Genomic DNA, 16351 nt, shown 5'->3' with positions numbered 1-16351 from the left:
GGGGCACTCCCATAACCAAATCCATACCATACCCTTTTCTGAACATGCAACCTGGCTGGCCAGGAAAAGGGGGTGAGTGTGCACAACCCCCTCCTTAACAATCACAGTCCCTCAACATGGTACCTTGCTAGAGGAGACCTTGCCCTGAAAAAGAACCTTGTCCCCATGTTGATGAGGACAAAAGTTTCTTCCCCACAACCCTGGCCGGGTGATTGTGAAGGTCTGCAGATGTCACTAAATGACATCTCCTGGTCCCTGCCGCTGAAAGTAAAATGTGGGGTGCCCAGGTGATGTCATTAACCATATATGGTAATGACCATATTTGTTCAGTGTTATTGTGCAAATATGTTCTTATTTCTTAGAATCAAGCAATAAGAAAAAACTATAGCTGTAACTATAAACAAGCAGTTAGCACAACATGTGATGAACGCCTAATAATGTCACAATCTGACAAAATGCATTGGGAGGATGAACTGAAATCATATTGTGTACAATGCAATTTTCTGATTAGGACATCTTATTTTTACACATTGCAGTTTACTCTACTAAATAGGAGTTTTTTAAACTGTTTTAATTTAAAAAAAATATATATTTTTACCGATTCACACTATGTAAGTTTTCTGCTTGTGTTCTTTCCAATGTATGAGTTAAACTTAATAAGGTTGATATAAGGTGGTGGATTGTCTGTGGACATCTGTGCTCCATATGGTACGTACCATTCATGATCACTCAAAAATTGGGGGTCATGCCTCTCTGGTAAGCGCACAGGTGTTGCACTGCAGGGTTGTGAATTCACAGGATGCATTGCATTCACGGATGATAAGATTAATTTTCTCTAGCATTGGGGGACACGGCCCATTGGAATTTTCTGTTTATTGTGTTTATGCATAATTGTCATTTTTTATTATTTTTATTTTATATTATTTTTATTATTCCACTTGAGCAACAGAATATTATTCACTATATAGTATATACATAGTGAAAATATGTGACCATATTTTGTCAGCGATGTCAACACTGTTCCCGCCCCTTTGTTGGCTTTTTTTCAGCTGGAACTTGGTGGAACTCAGTTCCACCACCTCTGGCTCAGGCCCTCTGCTCCCTGCTCACCACTATCTCTTGCAAATACAGAAGTCCAGCTTCTGTGTTTACAAGTGAAAGCTTGTCTCCCAACGGCTCCCATAGATCTGATCTCCTGAGTGACTGCCACTGAGTGCAGGATGTGACAGGGGAGATGCAGGTACAGATCCCAACACCCCAACTGAATGATCCCCCTGCAAGTGAGAGAGGCAGAGCCTCCTATAGTGTGCGGGGAGGTACTAGAGGTGGCTGAGTACTTCATCTTAATACACCAACACAAGTTAGACATGTGATAGATGGCGGAGCTTTTAAGGAAGGAAGAAGATGGAGACAGTGGAAGGGGGTTGCATGCAGAGTTGAAGAGTGGTGAAAGTGAGGAGGATAGGGGATAGTAACCAGCTGTGGAAGAAGGCTGAACTCTGCACTCTGTGTAACACCCCCCCCCCAAAAAAAACTGCACTCTGTACATAATGCATTCCTGGTATTTATTGCCCCTTCCACTGTTAGTGAAATCTGGCCACACTCACTATTTGATGCGGTTTGAAGGGTTTGTGTGGGGTGGGGGAGGATTTTTGGGAAGTCATGGTTGAGTTCCTGAACCTATTTTCTGAGAAAAAAAGATATATATATATATTAGCGTTATATACTCTCACTGGATAAGCAAAAAGTCTGCCATTCAGATGAATGTTTGAACAGCCAAAGTTCAGTTTGAACAGAATCTTGTGCTCATTCCTACCCATCACCAAACACACCCCTTGACTGGCAGTTAATTGAAAGGCAAATGTGCCTGATTAGTGGTGAGCATGGCTTATTAAAGTAGAACTATAGGCAAAACTTTTTTTTTTTGGATAAAATAAGGGAGAGTTATAACCCCTGTCAGTTTATTTTTTGCCATCTGCTTCCCATTAGGGAAATTTACCTTCACTTCCTGTCTCATAGCCAAAACAGGAAGTGAGATAAAATAATGTAAATTAAGGGAATTCCTTAGGGACCCCTAGGTCACCGGAACTAGTGTCCCTATTGGAAGATTTCCCCTCTATTACCTTGAATAAAATTAGGGGTTTCTTTTAATTTCACTTTTAATGATAATGGTAAACAGAACAAAAAGAGAGGGTAAATCTCCATTACAGAGGCAGAGGTAGCAATAAACAACTAATAGGTGTTCTAATCCCTCTGCGCTATTCAAAACTACAAAAAAAAAAGTTTTGCCTTTAGTTATACTTTCAGTTGTATTAACTATTGTTCTAGTAACTATTTTCTAATATTCTTCTAATATTTTGAAGCCTGGTGTAAGAAAACCTTGTGTTTACTCAAAGTACAGCCTGCGAAAGAAATTCTTATTTATTGGATGTCAGACCTTCTGTGTTAGAACTGTAATTGTGAGTATGCCTTTTCATTTTCATGACACAGATTTATTTATTGAATATGTACAAGAATCATATATTTTTGGTTCCATCCAATCCCCCTTATGCCGCGTACACACGGTCGGACTTTTCGTCTACAAAAGTCCGACAGCCTGTCCGACATACTTCCGACGTACCTTCGGCGGACTTGCGGCAGACTTTCTTACGAACGGACTTGCCTACACACGACCACACAAAAGTCCGACGGATTCGTACGTGATGACGTACACCGGACTAAAATAAGGAAGTTCATAGCCAGTAGCCAATAGCTGCCCTAGCATGGGTTTTTGTCCGTCGGACTAGCACACAGACGAGCGGATTTCGGGGTCCGTCGTACTTACGACGTAAAGATTTGAAGCATGTTTCAAATCTAAAGTCCGTCGGATTTGAGGCTAAAAAAGTCAGTTGAAAGTCCGGAGAAGCCCACACACGATCGGATTACCAGCCAGCTTTAGTCCGTCAGCGTCCGTTGGACTTTTGTAGACGAAAAGTCCGACCGTGTGTACGCGGCATTAGAGATTTTGGGGAAAGGGTAGGAGGTAAGGTGGGTTTGGTTATATCATACTGCAAAATGCATTTATGTAACAAGAGGAACATCTAAACCTTTCAAGGTCATAGGAATAGAACTGAAAATTATAAAAGGGAGATCTCACTCATTAAGTTTTCAAGACATGCAAGAAGCCAGGAGGTAACTTGCTTACCACTCTCCACCACTCTCCACCTGTGAATGGAATCATTTTGAAGCAGACTCTGTACAGAACAAACAAAAATTCTCAGAGCTGCCGTGGATTGTCCAGTGTTTAAATGACCAAAATATAAATGTATTATTATGTATAAGTGGGTGTACACATATACACAAGAGTATTTCTCGGGTGCTCAGTCTGAATAAAATAACAACTCAAAAATCAATCCAAAATAACTGTGTTCTCAAATGGAAGCTAGGCAGCCTGCACAGGGGTTTGGGAACCCACATTGAAACAGAAGAGGGGAGGGGGAGAGATGCGCCAGGCGACCAATAGTGTAGCACAGTTTAATGAGTTAAAAACATGTAAAATTAGTAACAGGTTCAACTCACAGGATGAGAGTTGTGACAGTCTATGCCCGGAAGGGCTGTGGTGAAGATCCCACACGGGATCGCAAAGTAGTCCTTGCCGCAGCAGACGGCTCTGAGAGCCAAGAGAGAGGACGCTGTGAACACAAGCCGGCTGAGGAAGGAGGTGTGACTAGCCTCTGAAACGTGTTCCGATTGGTCCGTTCTCCTCGAGGTTTGACAGGTGCCGACCAGCCCACGGCGGCTCGTGTTCACAGCGTCCTCTCTCCTGGCTCACAGAGCCGTCTGCTGCGGCAAAGACTACTGCACGATCCCATGTGGGATCTTCACCACAGCCCATCTGGGCATAGACTGTCACTACTGTCATCCCGTGAGTTGAACCTGTTACTAATTGTACATGTTTTTAACTCATTAAACTGTGCTACACTATTGGTCACCTGACGCCTCTCTCCCCTTCCCCTCTTCTGAGACATTGTACAGAGTACTCCATTCTACAGACCCAGAATATTCCATTCTACAGACCCAGTGACTCAATTTTTCCACACTGAGTGCTTTCACCACCAGTCCTCCCCATGAGGAGATTATACAAAGACCATTGTCAGGAGTCTATGGGGTTGATTCACTAAAGGCAAATAGACTGTGTACTTTGCAAGTGCAGTTTCTCCAGAGCTTAATTAATGAGGTGAGGCTTCACTTTGCAAAAAATACCCAATGACATGCAAGGAAAATGTAAAAAAAAATAGCATCTTTGCTTGCACATAATTGGATGATGGAAGTCAGCAGAGCTTCCCCTAATTTACAAAGCACTGGAGCAACCGCACTTCCAAAATGCACAGTCTATTTGCCTTTAGTAAATAAAGTCCTATGTGTCAGAGCATTGACTAGAAGGCAATTGAGAATTACCCATTCACAGAAGTGCTTATTATTATTATTATATTATTATTATACAGGATTTATATAGCGCCAACAGTTTGCGCAGCGCTTTAGAACATGAGGGCAGACAGTACACTTACAATACAAATCAATACAGGAGGAATCAGAGGTCCCTGCTAGTTAGAGCTTACAATCTAGAAGGGAGGGTCAAGTGGAACAAAAGGTAAGAACTGTGGGCGGTGAGCTAATGGAGAAAATTAAAATACAGTTGTTGGGTGTAGGTAGGGTAGGCTTCTCTGAAGAGAAGGGTTTTCAGGGATCGTCTAAAAGCTAATAGAGTAGGAGATAAGCGGACAGATTGGGGTAGGGCATTCCATAGGATTGGAGAGGCTTTGGAAAAGTCCTGGAGGCGAGCATGGGAGGAGGTGATGAGGGAGCTAGAGAGCAGAAGGTTTTGAGAGGAACGAAGAGAACAAATAGGTTGGTATTTAGAGACTTATTCTTATTCACAGAGGTTTTCTCAACACTCACATTTGCACATTTCTAAATGATGAATTTTTAAGTAATGATAACAAAATGTAATTTAATCACCTAACGTTTCATTTTTCTCAGTAGTTCTCATATTCTTATATCCACAATATTTTCCATTTCAGAATAATTAGCATTTGGTGGATTTTATTTATATCCTGTTGTCAAATGAGTCCCACGCTCTAGTTTTGAATTCTTTATTCCTTGTTATAACAAAGATCTTGAAATCTGATGGCCTGTACACAGAATATTTACTATTTATTGCTAGCCTAGCTCACCTTAATTTTTCTTTGTGTTGAATATTTACAGTATTATTGAAATACATTATATTACCAAAAGTATTGGGATGCCTGCATTGAAATGCACATGAACTTTATTGACATCCTAGTCTTAGTCCGTAGGGTTCGATATTGAGTTGGCCCATGGTTTGCAGCTATAACAACTTCAACTCTTCTGGGAAGGCTGTCCACAAGGTTTAGGAGTGGGTCTATGGGAATGTTTGACCATTCTTCCAGAAGTGCATTTGTGAGGTCAGGGACTGATGTGGATGAGAAGCCTTGGCTCGTAGTCTCCCCTCTAATTCATCCCAAAGGTGTTCTATTAGGTTGAGGTCAGTCAAGTTCCTCCACCCCAAACTCGCTCATCCATGTCTTTATGGACCTTGCTTTGTGCACTGGTGTGCAGTCATGTTGGAACAGGAAGGGGCCACCCCCAAACTGTTCCCACAAAGTTGGGAGCATGAAATTGTTCAAAATGTCTTGGTATGCTGACACCTTAAGAGTTCCCTTCACTGGGCCCAAGCCCAACCCCTGAATAACAACCCCACACCATAATCCCCCCTCCACCAAATGATTTGGACCAGTGCACAAAGCAAGGCCCACAAAGACATGGATGAGCGAGTTTGGGGGTGGAGGAACTTGACTAGCTTGCACAGAGTCCTGAGCTCAACCAGATAGAACACCTTTGGGATGAATTAGAGTGGAGACTGTGAGCCAGGCCTTCTCATCCACATCAGTGTCTAAGTTTACAAATGCTCTTATGGAAGAATGGTCAAACATTCCCATAGACACATTCCTAAACCTTGTGGACAGTCTTCCCAAAAGAGTTGAAGCTGTTATAGCAGCAAAGGGTTGGCCAACTCAATATTGAACCCTACGGACTAATGCCATTAAAGTTCAGGTGCGTGTAAAGGCAGGAGTCCCAATACCTTTGATAATATAGTGTATGTACTTTAAAGTGAATCTGTGTCCAGACTATGCACACTGAAGTATTTACATAATCTAAACAAGTAATACAAGCCCTTTAAAATAAGTAAACAATCACTGTAACTGTAGACATTGTGGAAAAAAATAATCTTCAAATTGACAATATGGACAGTAAAAGACTTCTGTAGTACCGGGGGTGACACCTTCATTCTGCCGACATCATCTCTGGGAAAACTGAGTAGTCCAAATCCCATGAGAAGGTGCTGCAGCAAAGTCCAGGATCATCTTCTTGTGAGTTTTGGGCTATTTAGTATTCCTTAAGATCTGGCCAGGAGAAGGATGACGTCACCATAGCCTAGATGCTGCAAAAGGAAGCCAGGGAAAGGTAAATATATTTTTTGCACTTTCATCCAGTATTTTAGGGAAAAGAGGGCACGTTGAATAGGCAGACCTTATCACTAAGGTACAAGATTCACTTTATTAAGCTTTTTATAATAGTAGCTTTCTGTGACCGGTCCTGCAGGGGGGGTCTTTTTCACTTTAATTATAGCAACAACACCTGATAGACCAAAGCTGGCTCTGACAGGTGATTTTAGATTCTTCTAAGACTTATTCATTGTATTATTTCATCAAATACAGACCAAGGAGTGCTGCTCTGGATTCTATGGCCAACAATGCTTGACTTGCCCTGGCAAAGCTGGAAACCCATGCTTTGGAAACGGAATATGCCTTGATGGTTTTAATGGCACTGGAGTATGTCGGTGTGAAGAGGGTTTTACTGGAACTGCTTGTGAAAGCTGTGTAGTAGGGAAATATGGACCACGATGTGACCAAGGTACTCCTAATATACAGCCATGTATAATTTGACATTGCTAGTACAAAATGTTTTACATGTATATCAAAACAGAAAAGATGGAAGCATAAGCTACTAACATCTAGTACAAAGTAATTTAAAGAATATGTTACCCCAACATTTCATACTTCTGATTTGTGTCTGCTGTACCATGTACTTGTGTTAGACCTTTTGCACATGGTAGTAAAGCCTTGAGTACAAAGCAGTAAAACAATAATAGAAAATGTTACATTTGAGTGCAGTAATTTACTCGCATACATGTGTTTACTTGTCTATAAGCATGTTTACACAAGTATAAATGAGTATATTTCAACACTGGCAATTAGGAAGAAGAATTTTACTTATCCATACGCTTAAGCACCTTTATTCGCCTATACTCAACGCTACTCATATCTTTACACACTTTTTTTTTATTCAAGGACTTTATGTCAACAAGTTCCTGGGTAAACATAAGTAAATTAGGATGTCTGTGTGAAAGGGCCCTCAAAAGTATCTTGTTCTCTTTGTATTGCTTCCTTTATGTGTAATACCTGGTGATCCTGGCAATCCCCCTGTTTTCCTATTTCAAATTGACCACACTAGGCACGGGAGCACATTCATCTCAGAGTAGTCAGTTTTCTGGCTGTGCTGGGAGCACAACTTGTCTGTCCTCCAATAGCTGGGATTTGTACTGACACACCCCCTGTACAGCCATGCACTGGGAATATCCGTGCCCTGCTGTTTCTTCGCACCTACATCTCTAAGCCCTGTATGCAGCTGCAAGTCATTAGGTCATGTCATCAAATATAAATAAAGAAAAAAAGTATTTATATTATAATGTTTTGTATATATATATATATATATACTGTATTTACACACACACAAATGTTTTGCCTTTCACTTCTGTTTTAAACTGAATAGGTTGTTGTTCAGGGTAAGAGTTCACATTAACTTCAGAGCCCTTTCACACTAAGGCGCTTTTCAGGCGCTTTAGCGCTAGAAATAGCCTCTAAAAAGAAAGTGCTTGAAAACCGCCTCCCATTCATTGCAGTGTCTTTTCACACTGGGATGGTGCGCTTATGGGACCTTACGAAAAGTCCTGCAAGCAGCATCTTCAGGGCGTGTTGGGAGTGCTCTAAATAGCGCTCCCAAAACGCCCTGCCCATTGCAATGAATGGGCCGTGCTTACAAAGCGTCTTAAAAGCGTTTTGAAAGCGCTGCAAAACGGGACTTTTTGTTTTTAAGGTAAAAACTGCCCCGCCTACTAAAACAGCGCTAAAGCACCGCAAAAAACAGCTTTAGTGCTAAAGGCCGGGCGCTGTAGTGTGAAAGGGGTCTTAATGCAATAAAATAAAGCACACAGAAGGGTGCAAACGCCTAGTGCATTACCAAAGGTTTACTGTATAAAGGACAAACAGCCAAATCAATACTCAAAAAAGTGGGAAATACATAAGCATTGTAATACACCAAATCATGATCCTGTGCAGGTGTCACATGACTTAACCTGATGCACCACTATCTTGCCAAGCTGATGCATTTCAGGGATGAACCCGCTTTCTCAGAGCAACTTTAATGCATCACATTAAACTTAAACCAGATCTAAACCCAATCATTAAAATCTCATGAGCTTTGACAAGTTTAATGGCGTATTTAAAGTTGTTTTCAAATCTGCAGCCTTCATTAAAAGGATACCAGGTGATTATGCCATAAGGGTACTTGTTCAGGCACTTCCTGTTATGTATGACTATTCTTACATGCATTCCTGGTGGAGACTACAACTGAAGACACAAATTGCATGGGTTCACTGTTGGCAGGAAGTCTATCCAGAGTGGTGATGTGCAACTGACATTGGAGTACATGTAGATAGAGAGGAAATGGCTGAAATAGGCTGCAGGAGATCAGAAACTGTATTTTATGGGAAAAACATGTCAACTGTTTAGAAAATGAAATCATCCAGTTCAGGTTCCGATGTACTTTAACACTGAACATTTTCTTTCAACTTACACAAGAAAACTTCACATGGAATCCTAAAATGGTTTTAGGTTAGGTACTGAGCCTGCCACAATGGCATGTTTATGTATGTGACTATTCTCAATGTAAAATACTAATTGATGCTTATTATTAATTATTTTGTTTTAATTGATTAATTTTGATACTAGTAATCAATTTGTTGTTGTGTTCAGCATGTGCCTGTGTCAATGGAAAATGCAGTGAAGGGATAACTGGCGATGGCAGCTGTGTGTGCAATGTTGGCTGGAGAGGAGTTAAATGTGACACAGGTAAGTTTACAGTTCCTTAGCTGCATACTCAGCAGGACCAATGGAAATGTTTAAATGTGTTGCACCGTGATCTAAATTAGGAATTAAATGTACGTGACTTTTATTCAAAATCCAGGCTGTATAGTTATCTGTGATTAAAAAAAAAAAACTTTGGATGTCCTTGCACTCCAATTCTAACCAGCATATAACATATTATTTGACAACCTCTAGAGAATTATAAAAATGTTTATACAAAATATTTTATAAAAACTAATATTTAGGTATTAAAGTAGAATTATTGACAAAACTTTTTTCATTTTGGATAGAGCAAGGGAGGGTTATAAACTCTGTCAAATTTTATTTTCGCCAATTGGGGAGATTTGCCTTCACTTCCTGCTCCATAGCCAGACAGGAAGTTTGACGAAATCCCTGCAAACATATGCCCCGTACACACGGTCGGACATTGATCGGACATTCCGACAGCAAAATCCATGGATTTTTTCCGACGGATGTTGGCTCAAACTTGTCTTGCATACACACGGTCACACAAAGTTGTCGGAAAATCTGATCGTTCTGAACGCGGTGATGTAAAACGCGTACGTTGGGACTATAAATGGGGCAGTAGACAATAGCTTTCGTCTCTTAATTTATTCTGAGCATGCGTGGCACTTTGTGCGTCGGATTTGTGTACACACGATCGGAATTTCCGACAACGGATTTTGTTGTCAGAAAATTTTATAGCAAGCTCTCAAACTTTGTGTGTCGGAAACTCCGATGGAAAATGTGTGATGGAGCCTACACACAGTTGGAATTTCCGACAACGAGGTCCTATCACACATTTTCCGTCGGAAAATCCAACCGTGTGTACAGGGCATAAGAAAAATTCTAGGGGACCTCCAGGTCCCCATTTCCCCTCTATTACTTTTCTTGGGACAACTCAAAATTGGGGATTTTCTGATTTTCTTTTACGTTTACTTTCAATGAAAATTATAAAAAGGGACAAATACGGGGGAAATCTCCTTAACGAGGATACATACAGCAATAAAAACTGATAAGGGTTCTAATCCCTCTCCACTCTATCCAAAACAAAAAAAAAAGTTTTGCCTTTAGTTAGACTTTAAATAGTGGCGGCTGGTGCTCAAAAATGTGTGGGGGGGGGCGGCAAACTGACTCCACCCCCCCCCCGGGACAGACATGAATGCAGGGAACACACACCCCCGCCGCAGGAGACACATGGCCTCCTCACCTTAGGAGGCAGACTCTGGTCTCCCCTCCTCCTCCCTCCCCTGCCTGAGTCGGGGAGTGCTGGCTGGTTGAGCCTGATGCTGGATGGTGAGCCATCCCTGGAGTCTGACTGTGGCGGCTGGTGGTTCATTTGGTTTTCCCCTGCTTCTCCCCTAGCCGTGCGTCTCCTCCCTCCACCCCCCTGGCCAATAAGATTGTTTCTCCTTTCAGAAAATCGGGAAACGGGTCTCGCGACAGGCTTCCTGATTGACTGGGAGGAGAATTAGTTTGAAAATAGCAAATATTAATTCTCTATTGTCACACAACTTGGTGGGCTCGGAGCACAGTGCTCTGCGCCCCGAGCCCACCCTTTTTTGAAGCCTATTAGAGCCCCCTTCCATTGGAATCCATGCGACTGGTGCCCTGCATGTAGATTAGGGGGCCGGACACATAGATAGGGGGTGTTAGACGGACCACCACTGATTTTAAATATATTATCACAGTAATAAAATATTCTGGTGGGGGGTTTATTCAGAAGAGATTAGCACATCTCATTTAGCACCTTAAAGCGGAACTACATTGCATCTGAGCACCACAAAACAAAAACTCTATTCAATTCATTTTTAATATTCACAGCAACTCACCCATCCATGCTTTATTCCAGTGAGAAATCATTTTGAAAAACGCCCCCTAGCCATGGCTGTGGCTATCTTGAGTAAGGGCAGATGATTCATGTAACATTCACTTCTAGGAATCCATCTACCCTTAGCTCAGGTGCGCAGGCAGTAGGATCTGCTTGGAATTCTCATTTAAATAACAGCAAATGTCACAGATGTGGTGCTGTATTCATACTTACCAATATTTCAGTTAGTTATTCACATCAATGAAGACAAATTGCATTGATTGAGTATATACCTATCCATATAGATCTAATCCATGTACTGTTTGCAATAGGTGTTATGGTGCTAACTTCGTCCCTTAATAAACAGGGCTCTAAAGACTGGTACTACTCTACACAGCATTCAGCCTTATCCAGCCGCAACCTGCCATAGACTTTGACAGGCTTCCTGCAGCGGGCCTGGATGCTGTACCTATCCCTCCTGGGCACAGTAAAGTTGAAGCTATGATTAAGCGCTAATTTCAGTGTGAAACGCGTCAGCTCCCCTGTTTTTCTTGCTGTGGCATGTATTTTGTTGTTTTTATAAAATAAAGGCGATCATCATTTGAATGCGGCTGTCCAGGACTTTTCTTACATTTACTGCCATAGACTTTGACAGGCTGCCTGCAGTGGGGCTGGATGCTGTACCTATCCCTCCTGCGCACAGTAAAGTTGAAGCTATGATTAAGCACTAATTTCAGTGTGAAACGCGTCAGTTCCCCTGTTTTTCTTGCTGTGGCATGTATTTTGTTGTTTTTATAAAATAAAGGCGATCATCATTTGAGTGCGGCTGTCCAGGACTTTTCTTACATTTACTGCCATAGACTTTGACAGGCTGCCTGCAGCGGGGCTGGATGCTGTACCTATCCCTCCTGGGCACAGTAAAGTGCCAGGAAGGACACGCTGTAGCTGGATGGCACCATCTTTTTCATATATGTGATATATTTTATGAAAATATTTTTAAAGCTTTTTTTTTTTTTTTTTCTTTTAGCAATCACAGAGGACAAATGCAATAAAGCCTGCCACACCAGTGCAAAGTATGTTGTTTTTTTTTCTTACATAAACCCTAAGTATCAGTAAAATATATAGCTCTACATATATCTAAAAGATTATCGTTAGCAAAGTGTATAAAGTAACATCTGCAAAGTACTTCCAGCAGTTTCTCTAGAAGTCCTTCAAAGCTTTTTCCGAACCACTTAGCTATGGTGGAAAGTATGCAATTATTCTAAAAATAGAGATTTAATACATAAATCTTAGGAGTTTAAGACCCATCACCATTGCCTCCTTCCAAGTATCATTTCCAGTTTCCAGAAACATTTTATGTTGCACCTACTGTTCTATAATTAATATTGGCCTCCTAGGTGCAGTGAGGTCACTAGGTTTGGTGTCACCTGGGTGCGGTAAAACATGGTGTCACCCCCAGCGCCACAACCCCCCTCCCATGTGGTAATACATAGTGTCACCCCCAGCACCAAACACACACACACCCACGGTAAAACATGGTGTCATTGTAAATGTGCTGCTCTCTCTCTAATTCAATCTCCCTATTGTTCATCAAGGAGACAGATTTTGATGCCAGCTTATGTGGTATATATTTACCCTTCCATTTAGACTACACATGTTATAAGGATATCTTTTTTTTTTTGTTTTTTTTTTAAGTTGCAGACTCTAATATACCAATTTAATGACTACAGTGCTTTCCAAGCACTATTTGAAAAAAGCCAATTTTGAGATATGTTAGTACAGTAGTTACTTTTAGCTGATTTTGAGTGAATTATATGAAGCATTTTGTTTCTCTTTAATTCTTTAATTGAAAGTGTTTTTATAGCCTTTTTTAGCCTTTTATAATGTTAGATGGTTTTGATGACAACTAGCATGGTCTGTTAAGTCACTCCGATGTTCTTTTCTTCCGTTAGCTGTCTTGAGAGAGCAGATGGAACTGCTTACTGCCAGTGTGCCTCTGGATTTCAAGGAAATGGCACCATGTGTACAGGTAAGTTTAAATCCTCCATTTAAAAAAAGTTTATTGTTCATCTTGGAAAATGCTGCTAAAAATTACGTATTTAAAGTTGAAACTTTTTACTATGTTTCGAATGTTTGGGGAAGGTTATGAACCTTAGATTTGTATTACCTGAATGGAAGGTATGATGAGCCAGGTTATAAGCGCTACACCATAGAAGCCATTGGGGGGGGGGGGGATTCAGTGAAGCTTCCGCACCACTTTTCTGCCATTAATTATTCTTGTTAATGTGTTGCACCCAATTCAAAAACTATTTGCAACAGTTTTGGTTCTGACCACGCATATTGTACCAAATTCAGGTTGTTTTTCCACTTTTACATTGTGGTGTAACTCTTGCACAAAATTCAAAATTAAATACCGAAAGTTTGTATCTGGGGGAGCTAATTAAGATAAACTTTCTTTTAGAGTACAAAGATTTTGTGAAAGTGTCCTGCATTGTGTTCTAAAATTGGCACAGCATGTTCTAATTTCAGGTACATGTTCTAGACAGGTACACGAATTTGGCGCATGCTGCGCTACATTTAGAAAGCATGCAAGACACTTTCGCAAAATCTGTCTGTGCCATTCTTTATGAATTCCAGGGATTGTTTCTGCACACTGTACTCTTGATGATCTACAATGCTGAAAAAAAATGTATACAGTTTGGAATACACGACTCTATAATATTAGTCCGTAAGTGTGTTGCGCTCATTATGTACCTATGATAGATAACCTACACTAAGAAACCTATCACAAACATAAATAACTGAAAGATACACTCACCGGCCACTTTATTAAGTACCCCTTGCTAGTACCGGGTTGGACCTTCTTTTACCTTCAGAACTGCCTTAATTCTTCTGGCATAGATTCAACAAGATGTTAGAAACGTTCCTCAGAGATTTTGGTCCATATTGACATGATAGCATCACACAGTTGCTGCAGATTTGTCGGCTGCACATCCATGATGTGAATCTCCCGTTCCACTACATCTGGGGAGGCCATTGGAGTACAGAGAACTCATTGTTCTGTTCAAGAAACCACTTTCAGATGCTTTGAGCTTTGTGACATGGTGCATTATCCTGCTGGAAGTAGTCATCAGAAGATGGGTACACTGTAATCATAAAGGAATGGACATGGTCAGCATCAATACTCAGGTAGGCCGTGGCATTTAAATGATGCTCAATTGTACTAAGGGGCCAAAAGTGTACCAAGAAAATATCCCCCACACCATTACACCACCACCACCACCAGCCTGAATTGTTGATACAAGGCAGGATGGATCCATGCTTTCATGTTGTTTATGCCAAATTATGAACCTACCAGGCAACCAATCAGGCCAGGCAACCAGTTTCCAAGCTTCTATTGTCCAATTTTGGTGAGCCTGTGAGAATTGTAGCCTCAGTTTCCTGTTCTTAGCTGACAGGAGTGGCATCCGGTGTGGTCTTCTGCTGCTGTAGCCCATCTGCTTCAAGGTTCAATGTGTTGTGCATTCAGAGATGGTTTACTACATACCTTGGTTGTAATGAGTGGTTATTTAAGTTACTGTTGCCTTTCAATCATCTCAAAACAGTCTGCCCATTCTCCTCTGACCTCTAACATCAACAAGGCATTTCTGTACACACAACTGCCGCTCACTGGATATTTTCTCTTTTTTGGACCATTCTCTGTAAACCCTAGAGATGGTTGTGCGTGAAAATTCCAGTAGATCAGCAGTTTTTGAAATACTCAGACCAGTCCGTCTGGCACCAACAACCATGCCACGTTCAGAGTCACTTAAATCCCCTTTCTTCCTCATTCTGATGCTCAGTTTAAAATTCAGCAAGTCGTCTTCACCACATATAGATGCCTAAATGCATTGAGTTGCTGCCATGTAATTGGCTGATTAGCAATTTGTGTTACCAAGCAATTGAATAGGTGTACCTAATAAGGTGACAGATGAGTGTATAATCCTATTTGTGATATTACAGCTCAACACAGGTAATCTTTCTTATATGATTACTGCAGCATTCAGCAACAGCATACCAAAAAATACGATTGTGTTTTATTTTAGTTATTGATGCCTGTGCAACTAGCAATGGCGGATGTTCAGCATATGCAGAATGCAGAAAGACAACACCAGGCAACAGGAACTGCATCTGTAAACAGGGCTATACCGGAGATGGCATAGTGTGTCTTGGTATGTATGTACAGAAATGTGAGCATTTATCTTATATTTTTGTGAATTGAATACTTAACCAGAAACGTTGGAATTCTCATTTTAAAAACAGCAAGTGCCTCTTTTCAGTCTTCTTTGCTTTTCTTTTTTATTGCTTACATATACACATAAAAGCAATTGGAGGAGTTACAACAATCTATTGTGCAATCCATTTTTGGACAAGATCTGATGTCCTCTTATTATTTTAGTACAAACAAATCTTCTACAATGAGAGGAAGCATGCTGTCTGCTTTTTATTCCAATTTACTTTTTTTTTTACTGCAAGAACCAACAGGAAAAAGAAGCTTCATGTTTCTTGGAACTCAAGTGAGGCTTTTTGACTGCTTTCAACTTTTTCTGCACACAATGACATTGCAGATTTGCCCACAACATTTCACTAATAAAAAAAGAGAGAAGTAGATATGGCGCTGTTCTAAACCTGATAGGGTTCAGGTGTGTTCAACTCCCCAAAAGGGGAGGAAGGAGTTTTAGGTGGGGAGAAAAAATGTGAATTAAGTAGTGCCTATTAAATGAGTATCTGCAACCAAAAAGAATGTCAGATGTACTGTGACTATGTGCTCATTTTTGAAATAAAAAATAAATTTGAAAAATAAACATGAAAAAATGAAATAAAGTAAAAAATGAAATGAATATTAATGGGTGGGAACTCTTAAGTGAAAAGTGTGTCAGGCTGTGTGCCTGGCTAAATAGGAAGTGCAGTGTGTATCATACCAACTTGTTTAAGTAGTAAATTAGATACAAGAAATCCTTATTAAAATAACCATAAATGCAATATGTTCATACAATTAAATAAATATACAAAGTGCTGGTGTGCATAAACAAGTGAACACGTGACTAATACAATAAAAGTGCTGTTGTGCCAGTGAAGGAATCCGTTTTGGCTCTGGTGGGCTTTTCAATCAATAAACACTTAGTGCGTGCCTTATTCGTGCTCCTATAATGATTGAACTCACCAGATCCTCCACCCCCTCTTGGGGTCTCACACATCCACAGTATATGCCACTGTGTAGCAGTATAGGATAGCT

The 16351-nt window shown here is 40.7% G+C and overlaps 1 protein-coding gene across 1 annotated transcript in view; it reads left to right on the top strand.

Annotated features, from left to right (window-relative positions):
- STAB2 (stabilin 2) overlaps positions 1–16351 on the top strand; it is a 263642-nt gene that overhangs the window by 157145 nt on the left and 90146 nt on the right. Inside the window, exons 37-42 of the mRNA XM_073620305.1 lie at positions 2364–2459; positions 6780–6975; positions 9156–9251; positions 12104–12149; positions 13029–13105; positions 15162–15287. Of these exons, the coding sequence (XP_073476406.1) occupies positions 2364–2459; positions 6780–6975; positions 9156–9251; positions 12104–12149; positions 13029–13105; positions 15162–15287 (637 nt within the window). The remainder of the gene's footprint in view (positions 1–2363; positions 2460–6779; positions 6976–9155; positions 9252–12103; positions 12150–13028; positions 13106–15161; positions 15288–16351) is intronic.

The sequence above is a fragment of the Aquarana catesbeiana genome, linkage group LG03 (assembly GCF_042186555.1).
Source record: "Aquarana catesbeiana isolate 2022-GZ linkage group LG03, ASM4218655v1, whole genome shotgun sequence".
NCBI classification, from domain to species: domain Eukaryota; kingdom Metazoa; phylum Chordata; class Amphibia; order Anura; family Ranidae; genus Aquarana; species Aquarana catesbeiana.
The sequence above is the reverse complement of the archived record's forward strand: the minus strand, read 5'-3'. Positions and strand labels throughout refer to the sequence as shown.